An 18,597-nucleotide genomic window follows, 5' to 3' on the forward strand; every position below is an offset into this window, starting at 1 on the left:
GAAACTAAACTGCTGTGCTATCACGAACTATGATCACAACAACCATTTGCTCAGCTATGAGGAAGGGTAAGAGTTAACCGTCATTTTCTTTCTTTGATTAAAAGAAAGAGCAGGACATTATTACTGGAGAAGTTTAAATGGTTTACAAGAATGACCGCGCTCTGTTTGCCTGTGTTCCTCAGGGCTGGTACTCTCACCCTTAATGTGGAGGATGGACCACTGCGGGAGTGAGAAATTCAGTAGCCGTACAATGATTTAGCTGTGGGTCTCCTCAGAGGACAGGCTGCAAATTAGGCTTCAGCAGGGGAAGTTCTGAAGAGCCTTTGAGGTGCAACTGGGGACCCACCAGGTCAAACTGAGAGATTAATTTGACCCAGGTCCTAGTCTCATGTATAAACCACAGCCAATCTTTCTTAGCAGCAGTACACTACAATACATTTTCCAATCATTCCAAATACTTCAACTTGGGACTTACCATAATTCTGTTATTTCACTGAAATTTGTACAAGTGTTACCATCCCCACTTGGTGAGGAAAAATCTATTGATACTAAAGAAAAAGCTAAAACTCAGCTGACAGCTAATTGCTCTCCAGGACTGACAAGGATAACCGACACCATGTCCATGGTCAAGAGGAGGGTAGTGGGAGTTGCACAGTCTAAAGTTTAAGTACTGCAGACAAAGTCACTGACTCCAAAACACCTTTCTGGCTTCCTCTACCTCTGGCACCAGGAACTTCTGTCTGTTCTTTTGCCTGAACACCAGTAAGCTCACAAAAGTTCACAAGTTTTCTGGCCATTTTTGTTTTCCCTTTAACGACCATGCTTTCAAATTGGGGCTTTCAAAGTGATGACCTGACTCAATTTCACATTTCTTGTTGTACTTGACTGTGGATAGTGCATGGAGCCCACGTGAATGCCTGAAGATCCTTTGGGGCAAACTATAAAAGCTGTTGGTCCTCTTGTGCCAGAGCCATGTCTTCTACTATGTCTGAACGTCATTGATCAACAGTTGTGCTTTACTGCAATCTCTCCATGCGATATGTTCTAGCAATCTATACACAGGTACATAAAGAGCTATTTCAAAACACGATATCTGTGCAATTTAGTTCACAGAACCATACTAATTAAACAGATTTTCTTGCTCGGAGTAGCCAAATACATGAATAATGTTCCTCATTTGAGCAATGGGTAATGACAACAGTAATAAAAATTATCAACTAGAGAAGTAACTCACATGGACCAAACGTCTATTTTGGGCCCGTATTTTTTCCTTGCCAGAAGTTCAGGGGCTGCATATGCTGGGCTCCCACACTGGGTGCTGAATGGATCAGAATAACCCAAGATGCCTGCACAGTTGCTCAATCCAAAGTCTGTGAAAGGCAGAGAGACAGAGTTACGAAAGAGACAGATACAGTACAGATACAGTAAAACCGTGCTAGAACACAAGGGGAAAAAAGCACTTTTCCCAAAAGCTAAGCAATGAACTGCCGAAGAAAAAAATCATCCACGTGCAAAAAATTTATACAATTTGTTTCTCTGAGGTGCTAAATAACCAGAGATTTCCATAAGCAACAAAAAGAAGTCTTAGAATGTGCACGATTATCAGGTTCATACACAAAGCGACTACATTTCACTGGGAATTGCATGGCAACAACTGGAGCTGAGCTTGTCCCAGGCACTATGAGCCACCTTGGGCTGTCGTGGACTCCATACTGCTGCAGTATGTTATGTAGAGGCCAAGTTTAAGTGGGACTTCGTCAACATTTTCCTCTAAATCGTGTAAATGAGCCATCAGATGTAAGGCCAGGCGGGCAGGGAGGCTGCTTTCTGGGATTGCTGTGGCGACGGACAAATGCACAGGGTTGCAGATTCAGCATTTCGGCTCTGAAGTAACACAGGGAGATCCTGGAGCAAGAAGGGGAACGTGTTGATTTTGCTCCCCCCGCCCCGACTTCTGCCTTGAATTATTGTTATTTCTGGCCCCTGGGCATATCTGACAGTCTTTTGCCGGCAATAATAACAAGGGACTGGCATAGGCTGGCACCATGAGCTGATGGGAGACGGGAGGCAGCCTCTCCGCACCAAAGGAGGCTGCAGTTTCCCAAGTGCTCTCAGCCAACCCAAGCCCAGGCTGGCGCCAGGAAGGGTGTTCCCAAAATCTCCCCTATCTGCTCCAGAGCTGGTATGGCTGCAGGGTGAGCTGGGTTTAAGAAAGGATCTTAAAAATCAAGCCACTAAGCAAGGAAAGAAAGGCAGACAGAGTCACGCTAGTGGCAGAAGCAGCTGGGGGCAACGTGCAAGCCCACCCTGTCTAGTGGTAGCCCACGCTTGGCTTGGGAGAAAGCAACGATGAAACTGGAGCCTGAGAGGCAACAAGAGAAGGTGAGGAGGGGTTGCAGAGCGTCTCGAAAGCGAAGTCAAAACAACTTGATGTGGCAAAAGGGAGGACGCAAGACGAGCTTGCAAGGAGGAGGATGACATGGGCAAAGCTGACAGGCTGGGAGAACGGCCTTTGCTGCAGGGCAACACATCCAGGAGCAGCGGATCTAGGGAGGTCACAATCAAAGATGTTCGCATTTACTAATAACTTCTTATTGATGACAGCTGCGACAACAAAAATACTGCTATTAAGAACACTGACATCTGTTTTGTTCCTTTCTTTTTTTTTTTGTTTTTCGACGCAGTCTTCTTGAAATATTCCAGGAATGCATGCATGTTTAAAATGAAAATGGTTTTATACATAAACGAGGCGATCAGGAGAAGCAGACTGCTGAATCCTCTTCCTATAGGCTTGTGTCTTGCATCCATGCGTCTCATAAAACTGCATATTTCTGTGTATGTTACCCACCTGCCTGGATGGGCTAAAAGCACCACATCTTGCAGGCCAAATATAGCAGGCAACTGTTGAGCCCATGCAATACTCGCTCTCCACAGAGTCATTAATTTGCGTCTCTCTCCCCTAATCTGCCTACTTATTTGCATAAGACTTGAAGTAATGGTCTGTCCTTTAGCTTTTAGTCCACGTTAAATTTGGCTGGTATCAGACAGGAGTTCCTCAAGGTATTAGAAGCTCCCTGACAGGGCTCCCACATAAGCCTTGTTCCCTTACAAAACCAGACAAAAAAATAATAATGCTTACAAAAAAATGCAATTATAAAGATGACTATGTGAGCCGGAGTGCCCAAATGACTGCACAGTGCTTTCCACTCGACTGGTTGCATCTCTGAGAGCGAGACAAGCACAACAGAGACAAGAATCACCATATTTGACATCCAAAGAGGCTCAAAGGGGTTTTGCTGGAGAACATCGTCAAAACTGAAGGGAGGATCAAGACAATTTCCTTGCCTCTGATGGAAAACAACTGTCTCTGGACACTGCTTAATCATCTCTGCTAGATATGTATTATCCCTGGGGCTTACACAAATACTTCTGAGGATCCATTTACTTAATTAACGTATTTATTAGCTATGGCCCAAGATGAGTTATGTCAACTGTAAAATACTTTCTAAAACTCCTAGAAATATTATCTCCACACAGTATTATTCATAGTGTTTACCCTACTGTGTCATAGCACCTCAAAATTACTTGACTATAATATAATGCTTTACAATCAAAGTATAAAAGAGCTATATTCTGCGATGGTGTAAATCAGCATCCTTTTGTCATTATCAATGGAGGTATACTCTAGTGGGGGCTTTAATTATCTTATTGGCTTAAACTATAAACATCTGATTGACTTTTCAGCTCATTCATTTAATCTAGGCTGGTATACTCTTTTTTTCTAACGCCTGCTGAAATGCCAAATGTGCGCAAACACGCGCATATTTGGGACAGGGATTTTATCGCAAAAGAAATGGCAATATTGTTATTAACACTGTGGCAGCACATTGTGATCGCGGTGTGATTTTTATTAAGGATGCACTGCTGATCTTGATAAGACCGGTATTGCCACCAGCATTGATAATTTCACTGCCGTTCCTGCCTCTGTCTTGGGCTTCCTTTCAATAAGCCGAGCTAATTACAGAACTCAGATCAAAGGCCACACTTGGTTTTCCAAAGTAAATATTATGACATGGAAACTCCACCACCCCCACTGTTCGTACTATCGAAGTATCGCATTACACTACTACTCTTTAACGCCTCCAGGAAATCAACATTAAGCTATGGATATATGGCTACCTCTGAAGCTGTGACAGTTGGAATATGGAGAGTTATTTAATAACAAGAAGCCTTAGCACCAACCTTGTGGACAAGTTTGACCAGCAGAGCTCCACAGAAATCAGCAGAGCTACGTGTTGGCAAGGTCCTTTTGATGCCATAGGTCCTTGAGCAAGATGCCGTGGACTTTACATGGCCTGTGAGAGGCTTTTCAAACCATCTTTGTCAGACACCTACCACCATGGGCTGGTAGATGCAGAGAAGTGAATTATTTCCAGGGTTTCCAACCCTAATGTTCTTAGATTTGAGACTTAACAAAGCAAAGTGATATTTTCTAATAATATTATCTAAGAACATATTATAAACCACCTTGTCACGCAGCTAAAAAGAGTAACAAAAGCAAGGTGCTATTAAGCAGCTGGGTGAAGAAAGGGACTCAAGGGATTCAGTTCTCATTGAAATGCATGAACAAGCAGTGACTTTCAATGTCACTTCCTGGTACGTTTTTAATCATCATTTCACCTTTTCTTTTTCTTTTATGGTGGGTTTTCTTCATTTCACAGTTATTACAGGAGCAACATTTTTCTTAGGTACCAGCGTGTTTGCTGCTGCACAAGACAGGGAGACCAAGCTCCCATCCCAAAGCAGTTAATGTGCGCTGGTTTTGTAGCTTAAAGTCTCTTCTCCCAAGCATGAAAAGCAGCACAAAATTCCTCAAAACATGCTTTCACTCCTGAAGAACCTCCCTGGGCAGGACTAGGTGACGATGCAACTGATCCATCGCGTTTCTAGAAAGACAGACTACATAAAATATTGTACTAAGCGCTGAATGAGCTGAGTGAGGGAACAGGCAGGGAGGAGGCAGAGGAGTAAGTCATCTCGTCTATAAATTATCTGGTCTTTTCCACCAGCCACAGACAGGTGCTGGAAAATTTTCCTTCTCCTGGGAAACCCTGGTGGCAATGGAAAGTTGTGTGGCAGCTCAAGCACTACTTCTGCTACCACCTGGAAAAGAAGTACTGGCAAAGAGAGGTTGCCCAGGGAACCTGAAGCCAGTTTTGGCAGCCCCCGCTCCAGCTTTCCCTGCAAGCACAGCCAACGGAGCATGAAGAACTGAGGCACTGCTTCTTCAGGGTGAGCAACCAGAGATCACCAGCGTCGCTAGCAAGATACGGCATGAGCTGACTCTGATATTAAATCTGTTTTTACTTATAGCGAAATTATTACTAATAAAACAACCTTTATTTTTCTATAACATACCCAGTTGGATGGTGGGATTTAATTGCTTTGTTTTAAAATACATACTGCATACAATCTGCTCTGCTTAAAACATCAGGCTGCAGACCTGAGGACAATTTATTTCAACGCTAGCGAGGCTACGGACGATCAAACTGTCTCTTTTCTCTATTCTTCCCACACCACCCACTGCGAGGAGACCTTTCTGCGCAACCGAAGCAAATGAAAGTGCAGAACAGTTCCAAAGTAACTTTTTGGCATGTGAGTTTTAATTGTACACGTATCATCTGATTAGGTCCAGGTTTGAATGTCAAGTTCACGTACCGTTGTGTAATCAAACATCCAATAACGGGAAAGTTATAGAAACCCTTTAAATCTATCAATCAGATGCTCATACAGCACTGTTGCAAACCATCTGGTCTCACTTATCTGCTAAATCAAGATAATGGGTGGTACCCATCATTACTGATGAATGATTCATGGTAACATATCGGTATCCTCTTGACCCGTAGCTGAGGTAATGCAGAGTTCTCTTTTGCTATTATTTTCCCAGAGTTGCTTGAATCGCTATAGAATAATAACTAGAAGTCGTGCTACTATTTCCAATGACTGAATTCCCTAAGTTAATTTTGAATATTTCAGATCTCATTAGCCATCCTCCTCCTGTTTGTTTGGAGATGCATGTGCTTTATATGTTACCAGTAAGTGCCCGTTTGACCTGAATGTTAAGCGCTTTTCATCACTTTTCAGCTCATGAAACCTTTTGAAGCACGGAAGTCAATCAAGTTTTTAAGTCTGCAACGACAGACACTGCTGTTGGCAAAAGTGTAGGCATGGAGATAAATATAAACAGATGTTTGGGGTTTTTTTTATGAAGGGCATATTTTCTTTTCAATGGCCACATTAACATTACTGGGAGTTACGCAAAGGCATTGAGAGCCTCTACCCACCAATGATTGATCTAAAATGTCTGCACAACTTGAATGAATTGAGTGCTGCGCACAACTGATACCCGAATACAATCAAGACTCTGTCGTTTATCTTCTTTATTTTTTAACAGCACCCTCTAAACCAATTTCGTATTGGGTGCTGGAAGCAAATTTAACGAATATAAATATAGGATCAAATTTTGCCAGCTGCTAAAAATGTGTGCAACTCCCACTGACTTCAGCGGAAGCATATGCATATGGGGGCAGAATCCAACCCTTAGTAAATATGAAAATACCAAGATAATAAGATAAATTATTCTGTGGTGTCAATTCTTTAATTCTTTACAAAGTTTCTGATTTGAATATGAAAGCTGTTGGTTAAAAGATGAAGGATTATTCCCATACTCAGTTAAAGCTGAATTATTTGGAACATTTTTTTCACAAGATGCTGTCAGGAACAGCTTGATTGCTATCTATACTCTCTCAGCTCCTCTCTGCAGCAACATTAGCAGTTGTCACATGAAGGATTATGAAGTCTCAAAAACTCTCTTTATAAAACTACCAATTTTAATTACCACAATTGCCAAACTAGTTTCATACCAATAAGCTTGATATTGTTGTCTTCATCTAGCAACAGATTTTCTATCTTCAAGTCTCTGAAAGAAATAAAATATTTTGAGTGAGCCTCCAAAATAATGAAGCAGCTTCCTATCACTCTCACCAGTGCATTTACAAGATTCATATATAATAACACATATAATGAAAGTAGCACACACAGTTCCGCATTCAAAGCAGAAAGCCCCATGCATTGTCTCCTCTCCAAAATTACCAGTGCTTTCACACACAGTTTCACACCTACTCTTCAGGCACAAAATGACTTCATAAACATTTGTCAGTACATCCTGTAATTAATCAGGTTCTTCAAATTCCTCACGTACTTAAAAGTTTGCAGAAATCTTACACACTGGAAACACTTCAAATACATGTTTTTGGAACTGGAGATCACTTTCTCATTACTCTTCACAACCAAAGGCTCTTCTCTGGCCACAGCTGAAGAATAAACCTTCTTCTGCAGAGATCTGGGGAGTCAAATGTCTGTTCTCCATTATTGTCTACAAGGAAGACCAGAATCAACCTTCCCTGGGGATGAAGCATTCAAATGCCTTATAGAGGTGGTCAGCACTGGCACCTGTCATATGCTAGAGGTGAAAACTGAGGCTGAGGGATTGAAATGATTTGCCCAATGCCATCCAGAAGGCCAAAAATAAAGCCAAGAGAAGAAGCCACACAGGTTTTCTGCGTGGCCTTGTTAGCGCTTTCTCCACCATACCATCCTGCCCAATGCCACAGAGCCACTGGATCAGGGCCTGGACCAGTTTCAGGAAAGACAGGATAAAATGAAAGCAGTCTTCTGCAAGATGACTGACCCTTCTTCTGAATACGTCAGCACGCTGTTCACTGAACATCTGCCCTTTCATCACTTAACAACATGGTTGCGCTTTTGTAAGCCATGTTCTACCTAAGAAAAATATCCCAGAGACTACCCACCCACCCACAAAAACACCCCAAAACCCCAAACTATACAGACTAAGCACTGAGTATAATATGAAAAAATCATTTCGGTTACTACACAACTTGTCCATGACTTCTAGCAGTTGGCTGTGTCTTTATCACAAGAATTTTCCCCCCATCCGGACATAAAATATTTCTAACAATGAGCATGCCAGGATATCAATAGCTCAGACAGGCAGTGGTGCTTCTCCCAGCACGCTTCGGAAAAATCTGGATAATAAAGCCATCAGCTATAATTATGGGAAGTCAGTGACATCCATGGTATTTTGCCTTTGTAAGGCAAAGGGAGTAATGAAGGATGCCTCTGTTACAGATGAAGATATAAGGCTTAATAAAATAAGACAAGTAAACCAACCAAACCAAACAAAGTACTTCCACAAGAAAGGATCTGGGAAAGAAAGAAAAATAGCTGTGACCAACTCCAAGCCTTTTTTAAAATGTTCCTCTCCATTTCACTTTATGCCCATGCTGTGTTTCAAATAAACCTGAGGCAGAAAAATACTTGCAGGTCGGATACCACTCGCTTCATCGATACCACCCCACAAGGACCTTCTCGAAACAGATGTTTCTACACCTCAGTGAGCATTTCTTGCAGATCTTCCTTGCTTCACGTGGAAAAAGAAATAGGGGAAATACTATATAAATCTAACGAAGGAGAGTATTTTGCAAATTTCAGCTATTCAGGGGTGTTATCCAGGCTTTCCTAGAGCATCCAGCTGAACACCTCCCGAGGAGTGGACTGCCTTCTGCACCCGTCCTCTTCTCAGAGAAGCAACGTAACCCAGTCAATAAAGCACCAGCCTGAGAGACAGGAGGAGGGGACTGTGGTCCCTCCTCTGGCAATAACCCAATGTGTTGACTTGAGGAAACCAGCCACGTTAAAAGTGACAGCTAATTTCAAACGCCATGGCAGAAATGTAACCACATTTGGTGGTGTTTTGACCAAGACCCAGCCTACAAAGAGCCCACTCTCCAGCCCTGCTCCTGCTCCAAGGGTGAGCACCGACTCTGGGACACCCCATGAGCCCATCTGGCATCCACGGCATCCCCCTCCTCATCTGTGGGAGACTCCACATGTTGCGACAGTGCTGCAAACCCACCGCCCTGTGTCCTCCAAAAGGAGCTTCCCTCGTCGGGCAACTGCTGCTGCTGAGAGATGCCTTGATACTAGGAGGATGTGCCCTGCCAGAGGGATCCAGATCAACCCACTTCTGGTTCCCCTCACTGCCAAAAAGGGCTTATTTCTTCACGTCTCACGTCCTTATTGCTTGCAGGTGGAGGTTTTCACAGACAGTGCCACTGGGCTCTAGAAAGGTATCAGGGATGGGAATTAAAGTGCCAAAGAGAGAGTGCCAAAAAAAAACAGTATAGGAAAGAGAAAAAAACAACCACCAGAAAAAAAACCAACAAAAACCAACAAAACTAAACTGAAATCAACAGAAGCACATGGAGCTTCGGGACATACACTGCAATGCTCAGTACAACGTCTCAAAGCAAGGAGCAAGACCATTTGGAACCTCTGAGTACATTAAACATTAGTTAAGACGAGGTAAGACTTTAAAAATAAAGGCAAGGGAACGGACAGATGAAAGCTGTAAGCTGAGGAGAAAAGACACACAGGCAATTAGAATAATAAATGAGTGACGGGAGGGCTAAAAATAAACACAAGAAGAGATATTTAAAAGGATTCAAGGTTTAAAATAAAACCAACTAAAGTTAAATATTACAGGGCATTTTAAAGCGATCAGAGGAGAAAAAACATATGTAAATATAGCCTCAGTATAGAGTGCAATCAGACCTGGTTAATTAAAGTTGTTTACCCATATGTCTATTCTCAACAGACTTGCCGGTAAGCGGTAACTGATCTAATGGTCCATATGCACCACATTTTTGTCAACCCATGTCAATATGAAAGCACTTTTTTTTCCGGCGTGACACCGGGGAACAAGGACAACAGGTTTTTACTCCTCGACGCAACCTAACGAGAAGATTCCACGCCAACCAGCCTTAAGAAAAAGCGAGGCAAAAGCCGTACGAAACCAAACCCAAAACGCCCAGGCTAAGGCACAGCTGGAGAATGGCTGCTAGGCAGATGTGGAGCCGTGGGGTGGGCGGCGGGCAGGACCCCCAGGCAGCCCCATCCCCTGGGGCAGGCTGGCAGCAGGGCAGAGAGACGGCGGGTACCTGCTGCCAGCACAGCAGAAGCGCAAACAGCGCCTGCGCCTCCGGACAAGATCCGCCGCCGTCAGGACAGGAGGGTTATTTTAGTGAATACTTTGGGTGACTTTTAACACTGCACCAGATTACCCGCTATTTCTTTCTGACCAAAAAGGGCAGTGGTACAATCCAATTCTACACATCTGCCTTAGGCTCACCCTGCAGGCAGGACCGACTTCCCTGAACTTCCTAAATGCTGTATTATGTCAGTTCCGTCCGATTCAAACTTTAATTATTTTTTTAAGAAGAGAGGCTTATCTGAGTTGCTGCTTTGTCTGAATGTTTACATTATTTCATTGAAACGGAAAAAGTAGCACCACTGCACCCAAAAGCGTTAGGGAGCCCTGAATTTCTTGCACTTTATTATAAATGGTTTAACAAATAAAAGCAAACATACCACCTTATTTATTTTAGTCAGTGGAGTTTTTGCATGTTTTTAATAGCTGCATACTATGGGAGAGAATGCAAGTTACCAGCTACGACACACACAGGAATGGACGTCCTTGCTGAAGTCAACGGGAAGACCCAGAGCGCTGAACATCAGGTACACATGCCGGTCCCTGCAGACTCCAAAGTCCTCACAGTTTTGCACGCAGCTTGCACTTCTTGGTGGGTTCCTAGAGCAGGACACAGCTGCTTTTGTGGCTGGAAGGGCTGGGCAAGCGCTCCCTTACGCCAGCAGCACGTGCCACACTGCGTGGGGCTGAGGCAGGGAGAAGAGACGCAGTTGCTGGAGAACTTCAGCTGCCCTCCTTCAAGTAAGTCTGTTCTTTTTCCTTACTGTTGCAGGCCCTTGGAATTTTTTTTCCCCGAAAGCAAATTTTTGGCATTCATTGCTGAAAACCTTCAAATAAAGACTAAAGGAACAAAAAATTTTGCCTTTTCCTGAGGGGTTAGATCCATGATGCTGAGAGTGTCTAATTATGGTACAAGTTAGTGAAAGCTATGAATAACGAAGACACTCAAGAAAGATCAAGCTGCATTACCACAATGTGGAGAATCAGCACATATTTATGCCTTGTCAGCTTGTGAAGCGAGCAGCATAGAGTCGGCGTTCCCCGTATTTGAAGATAGGCCTTCTCCATGGGATGGCTGGTTTGCGAGTTTGTTCTGCTGTCGGTGGGGCCGATTTGCCTCTGGCTTTGCTTAGAGCTTCACAGACCACTTTGGCAACCCCAACTCCAGCCAGTGGCTCCACCGAGCAACACAAGCCTGCTCCACTGCGTGGGCTACCCCAGGCTTCAGCCGTCAGCTCAGCGTGCTTCTGAAAGAAGCTTATTCCGTGCCGCTGCAGGCATCAGAACTGAAGTTTTTGCATTAGACACTTTATTTCTTGTCTGGGGGAGGAGGGATGAGAAGGAAGTTTTTACCAGCAAGCAGCTGCAAAGCAGCAGTGGTTAGCTGCTGTCTCACGCATCTTATTTTTAATCAGAGCAGCACCATGAAAAAATCACTCCTTAACTACCGATCCCGCAAGCCCACTTTCCAGGCCCACGCAAGAGTCGGAGGTGAGCTGGAAAGGTCGCAGAGATTTGCGTTCATCCTCACGTCGATACACATTTCAAAGGCTTTGTTATCAAAATATTATTTATTGAGCCTGATTCCTCTATCAGTCACAACATCACCGAATTCAATGCAGTTGCCTCTGTAAAAGAGGAATTCAGTCTATTGTCTTCACTAAAACAATGTTTAGTTTGTTTACAGCGGAGTACTCCAAGAGAGAACGCCCAAAGGTAATTTTGAAATCTGACATAAAATACAAAGACAAACCAGCTTTGCACTTCAAAAGGAGAGTGTTCTGTAGTGCAGGATCTGTCATAAATATTGCATCAGCAGCCAGACTACTGGCACTTAAAATTAATAGGATGGAAGTTATCAAAGCCAACATGTCAAAGTAGCAGGTACCAAGGCAGGAATCCCGCAGCACCCTGAGCAACTGGATCATACGGCACCACCTTACTCTGCTAGGGAAAGAGATCATGGAAAAACATATAAACTCCGCTCAAAACCTCGGGGGGAATTTTTTGTGTCTTTCAAACTCCTGATCTGCTTTTAATTGCAAAATGGCAGCGGAAGGTAGGAATATGCTGCCACGAAGACAGAAAAAGGGGGAACACAGAAAGCTATCTTTGCTACCAATACATTATTAAATTCTTTTCTTTGACATCCTGACAGTAATTGCACTGAATGGGACTGAATTTTGTTAAAATTACTTTAAAAGGGTTGTTGAGAATTTCCTGTGGGATGCAGTGGCAAGCACCAAGGCTTTCACTTCATTTTCTCTGTTGTCCTTACGCTCCCAAGGGGCTTATTGTTCCTCGTGCTTTTTGACAGCATGAAGGCCTATGTAAACACCCTCTGAAAGGAGAAAGCTTCACCAGATACTGCCATTTGGGTTTGTTTTCCTCTGTCAGAGGGAAAGATAAATATTCCTACCTGATTCACAGCTGAGCTTGTTGCAAGTATATTTTTAGCAACCAACCAGCTCTTCTGATAGCAGGAATGAAACACAAATGATTACATCCAATTATATATAGAATAGCGGCATTTCTGTTTTCAGCAAGTGGCCAAGGAGTTCTGAACCCTGGACACCCCCCTCCGAAGATGTAGCTCCTGCACTCAGGAACTTGTAGTCTCCATCCATCGTAGCAGATGATATGTTTATAATTTGAAATGCTTCTACACAGTCAAACATGAGTAGTTTTTTTAACTTCTCTAAATACAATGAGGTTTCTTGAAGTTTTTTTAATTTTAGGCTGTTTGCATATCAGTACCTCTTAAAAGAGGCGCTTCCATTGAGTTCTGGGTCCCAGCTCTTTCCCAGAGTGCTTCTCTGCAGTGCCAAGCCTTGATTGTAAGTCATGAAGCTTACCGAGTAATATTCATCAAATAACGTAATCAAATTTCATGCAACTTATTTCATCTGGCGTTTTTTTTCATGCTGAGTTATAGAACAGGGCAAGTCATCTATATTATTCCTTGACTAATGCACACAAGAACGCTCGTGACTTTTGCAATAAAAGAGTCAGTGAACACTTTTCAACGTCGTGCCCCATTCAATGGGAATGATGAAAACATTTGGAGAGAGACAAACAGCAGACCGCTTTCTGGCCTAGGATGCCGTGTTTTGTTTCACACACAGTGAATGCAAACACCCACAGATCACCACGTAGATGAAAGTGCTGTTATTTTTACCTGTTTTAAAAATAACAACAATAACAACAACAGAACATTGCCATTTTATCCAGGGTGAGAATGAATCAGACTTCTGCACTATTTTTTCCCCCTCTTCAGCTGCCGATTGAATAGTCTGTTTTTAGAGTTGCCACAGTCAAAAGCCTGCGATGCTGAAGGACAACTCCTGGGGTAACTATTATTCTTTCTCCATCTCTTGCTCACAGAGAGACAGGAGAATAAACCTGGATCACGCCATCAGTGTTTTTCCTGCATCTCTATGCTGCTCTACGTACTTCGTTTGCAGAATAAGTCAACACATCGGATGGTTAAGCTAGAGAAAATACTTGCAGATACACTGCCTGTGATTCTGTCAAATTTTATCAGTTTAAGCAGAACTGGACCTGCTCATTATCTGGGTGGAAGACTCCCGAGGACAAGCTCTGTGCCACGCTGTGATTTGAGAAATGGAGTGGATGGAGTGTGCTGCCTTTGGGGTAAGGATTAATCCAACACCACGGGGCTGGACAGAGAGAGCTCAGCTGCCAGATGCAGCAGAGCATATCAGTATTTCCAGGGCTGCTTCCTCCCTCCACTCATGAAGGTTCCTCACACTTCAGTCTCTGTGAGCTACACTTATTTATGTTCCCAGAGACAGCAGAGGGAAAGAGGCAGCATCCATACGGGAACTTGTGCTCATGTTCTCTGCAGACCCCAAAGCTTTGCCTTCTTCCCACCACAGCAGCCTGTTGATTCCAGTTTGCACCTAGTGAATGAGCTATTTTGGAACAAAATGTGAATTTGAATCCTCTCTGAAAAAGAAGGGAATCAAAGCCAAACCTACCAACCCCCCATAAGTGCTTCAGCCACTACACGGAGGGTAAATTTTTCAGGGAGAGGAACTGCTGCTGAACTCAATACTGCTATTAAAAGCTAAATGCGTTCATCTTGTTCCTGCCAGGTTTTCCTCTGCCTAATTCAGAAACTTTGACCTTTTTCCTCCCTTTCCCTCTCTACATACCAGATATTAATTGATCCCTTAACGCAATGCATAGACTTCTTCCTTTTCCATGCCCCAAACTGTGGGGTTAATAATTTAAAGAGGTCGGCAGTTTAGCTGCTGATAGAGAACCTGCAGAATAGACCTGGTGGCTGCTCAAATATTTATATTACAGTGGTACCAGAAATTTACCTCAAGATAAGACCTCAGTACACCTGAGGCTGGATGTGCACGTAGCACCTGTCCCTAATGGATCACAGGGAACACGCAGAGAGATTCATGACAAAAAAAAAAATAAAGCCGTTTTCAGAGCACGTGGAGTTCCACCAAGCCAGATGCACCCAACAGCGTTGCACAGCGGTAGGCAGCTCAGCACACAGCTGGGCACAGCTGGAGGAGCTGGCTGTGGGCTGTCCTCAGGCAGTTTGCCAGCTGCCTGCACAGCAGCCCTGTGGACGGGTGCGTACAGCAGCTCTCCAGCAGAGTCATACGGAGTCAGTGCAGCCAAGGAAATTAAGACCCAGATGCTCAAAAGGTGCCTAGCTCCTACTACGTGCCTGCAAAACCTAAGAGGATGGGGTCTACGCAACTTGCTCAGCATCATATGGGAAGTACATGGGAGTCCGGACTTAACCCCTGTTGGCCCAAATTTAGAAAGTGGAGCCTCCTTCTTAGACGATACCCTATAAATACACCTAAGAAAAGAAAAGGAGACATAACGGCTCACACCAAAGGTCCACCCAGCCCGCCATCCTCCTGTCTCCATAGGAGCCAAGAGAACATAAGCGGAGAAAGGAAGGGAGAGGCAATCATGTGTGATACCTCCACCTGGACTCTCCTTGCCTCTACTACTTGCTGCTCAGGGACTTCAGGCAGAGGTAGATACTCCTTATTCAGCAGCCCTCTGCAGACTTATCTCTGATGAACTTGTCTTGTTTCCCCTTGAGCCCGGGTAAACTTTTAACTCCACAGCTTCCCCCCCCTGTAAGGACATCCACATCCTGCTTATACATCAATTGAACAAAGGTCCTAAAGAAAGAAAGTGATGTATCAAAACAGCTCCGGATCTCTCCTGAGAAGACATTGTGAGATGAACTAAATAGTTGCACACTCTGCATTGTACTTCACAGTATTTAAACTTGTGAGGTCCTGTTGGGGCAATGTAACCAGCAGAAAGAGCAGAGAAGCAGAAGAAAGGGATTTCTGTGGTCCCACTCAGGCTTTGTCCCACCGGTGTCACTGTGAGGCTTTGGGCAAATCACTTCATCTCCCCATACTGCTGCGTTGCCACCAGTAAAACAACAGACACAACCACCTCCTCAAGGAAATAGTGAAATGATTCATTAGTTAATGCTGGTACAGCACTTTCAAGAGGCAAATTACTGCTACTTGCAGGAAAAGAGCCCTACTTTTGGAAAGCACAGGCTTATCTTTAAGGACACGGAGTCAGCGCAGCTCCGGCATGCTCACCTGAAGTTACACACTCACTTAGGTGCTTTCTGCAGATACTTTCTAACGTCTACAAGACGAGCCTCTAAGCAGTATCATGCAGATTAGCCAAAAAAGCTGTCAGGAATATGTTTTTATGAGGAAAACTCTTTACTATACAAATAAATGCCAAAATACCACTTAGAGGCTCGGAGATAAATTTTAACCAGAAAGGGTTTTTAAGCTTACCTGTGAACTACTCCTGCCCGGTGAAGATGTTCAACTGCCAGGATAAGCTGCCGGATATATTTGCGCGCTTCATGCTCCTCCAGCCTTTTTTTCTCATAGATCTTGTGCATCAAGTTGCCACCAGGGCACAGCTCCATCACAAGGTAGTAGCTGTTTTCAGTTTCCAGTATATCCAGCAGCTGAGCAATATTTGGGTGGCGGATCATTTGCTGGATCTGCCCTTCCCGTCGCAGATTCTTGGTGACATACGTGTCCTTTTTGGCTCTTTTCTTGTCAATTACTTTCACTGCCACCTAATGAAAGAACAGAGGAGAGGGGGTTGTTAGCAGTCACACCGATGATTTATTGCTCTAACCTTGTATAAGCAACCACAGGGAAAAAAGAAAAAAAAATCAAAAGGAAGTCAGTCTCAACTGATACACCATGGTTTCAGGTACAACTGCACAGATCAGAGAAATAGCTCTTTTTCCAAACCCACTGACAATTTCTCTCTTTATTCCCTTGTACGATGACAGACAAAAAATATTGCAAGGAAATAGGTAACAAAGGAGAGGAGACAATCTCATTAACCATACTCAAACACTTAGCACACTGGGCATTTATTTTATTTACTTTCCCAGAAAGTCTTCAGCTTAGTGTTTACAAGTTTTAAGCGCAATTTTTGGCATTTCCTGGCTTTGGACATACGACTTGAGATGATATGCTTCCATGACAAGTTTCTTAAACTATAGCCAAGTGTTAGTTTTGCATGATTAAAAAGAATAAAAGCATACCATAAAAAAAAAAAATTCGTACTACTCTCCTGGCACATTTCTTTTTCCTCTTTTAAAATGTACATGAAAGATGATCTCATTGTGACTGCTACAATCGAGAAACTCTGCAGAGTCCAAGACGACAAAACTTTTTTTTTTTTTTATTAATGCAAGTTCTCAGTGGCACACCTGCTCAGAGATGTCCAAGTCAACCGGAACCCATCATGAAAGTACATAATAAAACTAAGGAGACTCCGTACCACAACCTAAAACACAGCACGTGCTAGCGCCTATCCAAGTGCTTTCCTTCTCATTGCTGGTGCAGAAAGCCACCTGAGAACAAAAGGATGGGACTGCCTAGGATATGGCTGTTTTCCATGCTTAAAGAATCTGGTTCCTTTTATTGTTTTAATGCATTCACTAAATAGTCGCAATAAAAGTATCTGCCTTTTTCTGCCTCAGATTTACAGATGCTTATTTATTTATTGAGGTTTCTTATTTAGGCTGGGTGCTGCACACTTCCAGGTCATTTGCGCCAGACAAAGATCTAACAGCTTGTGCCAGCTGAGCAACAAAAGCCACCGTGAAATCCTTCTCCCGGCTCCTCCTCTCCTCAGAGCTCTGCCACAAAGGCACTCCTTCACCGCAAGCACCCAGTCCCCACAGCTCACCCATCGTTGACCAAGTGACAGCTGCTTGTTTGTCAGGATGACGGTGGGGTGGGGGGAAACATGGTGCTTGGTATTCCTGCCTGACACTGAATTTTACGTGATGTGAGAGAGTCTTGTTTGCATGGGTACAGGTCCAACAAAATGCCTCTACCCTCCCCCCCAGATGGAGGCACAAAGATGCTGCACCTGCATCTTTGCTGTCTGCTTTGATTTGGCCTTGGAGGATCTTGAGGTACTAAAGGACATTGAGGTGCTGGAGCATGTTCAGAGAAGGACAACAAAGCTGGTGAAGGGTCTGTAGAACAAGCCTTATGAGGAGCAGCTGAGGGAACTGGTGTTGTTTAGCCTGGAGAAAAGGAGGCTTAGAGGAGACCTTATTGCTCTCTACAGCTACCTGAAAGGAGGTTGTAGAGATGTGGGGGTCGGTCTCTTCTCCCAAGTAATAAGTGACAGGACAAGAGGAAACGGCCTCAAGTTGCGCCAGAGAAGGTTTAGATTAGATATCAGGAAAAATTTCTTCACTGAAATGTTTATCAAGCATTGGAACGGGCTGCCCAGGGAAGTGGTGGAATTACCATCCCTGAAGATATTTAAAAGACTTGCAGATGTAGCACTGAAGCACATGGTGTAGCGGTAACTTGGCAGTGTTATGTTAACGGTTGGACTTGATGATCTTAAAGGTCTCTTCCAGCCAAAACGGTTCTATGATTCTATGATTGATTCTAAGATCTCCCGCATTACGTTAGTCCTACAACGAGAAGGAATAACAAATGTTGGGAAAACCTCAGAATCTTATTTACCCCAGCCTTAACACCCAGACAGCAGCACAAGTCCCAGAGGCTTCCCTCCCTCTCCAGCTCATACAACATCCTTCCCCATGGCCGATGAACTAACTACTCGCAGAAAACTCACTTTCAACTACGGCCAATGACATCATTACACCCCACGGCACTGCGGGCTCGTGGGCTTCGGCAACAGGGAGACAAACTTATTCAAAGCATACCTGGCTGCCTTCCTAGCTTGAGAAAGTGCCAAGCACACATCAAGCACATGACAGCTCCCAGTGTGACTAGCCCTACCTTTATTTTTTCTGCAAGCAAAGGAAAGGTTACATTAGCGAACATTTTGGTTTTCCTTTAGAGAACAAAAGCCACAAAAAATATGGTCTGGAAAAATGACAACAAAAATAGACCCAGACCCTTTGACACGAA

At 43.8% G+C, this 18,597-nt stretch overlaps 1 protein-coding gene across 2 annotated transcripts in view; it reads right to left on the bottom strand.

The window, feature by feature from the left end:
• HUNK (hormonally up-regulated Neu-associated kinase) overlaps positions 1-18,597 on the bottom strand; it is a 60,505-nt gene that overhangs the window by 23,747 nt on the left and 18,161 nt on the right. For both annotated transcript variants that reach the window (XM_063346737.1, XM_063346730.1), the window contains exons 2-4: positions 15,964-16,256; positions 6,924-6,979; positions 1,235-1,370 (exon numbers count right to left, since the gene is read on the bottom strand). In XM_063346737.1, the coding sequence (XP_063202807.1) occupies positions 1,235-1,370; positions 6,924-6,979; positions 15,964-16,256 (485 nt within the window). The remainder of the gene's footprint in view (positions 1-1,234; positions 1,371-6,923; positions 6,980-15,963; positions 16,257-18,597) is intronic.

Source organism: Chroicocephalus ridibundus, chromosome 1 (genome assembly GCF_963924245.1).
Source record: "Chroicocephalus ridibundus chromosome 1, bChrRid1.1, whole genome shotgun sequence".
Lineage (NCBI taxonomy): Eukaryota > Metazoa > Chordata > Aves > Charadriiformes > Laridae > Chroicocephalus > Chroicocephalus ridibundus.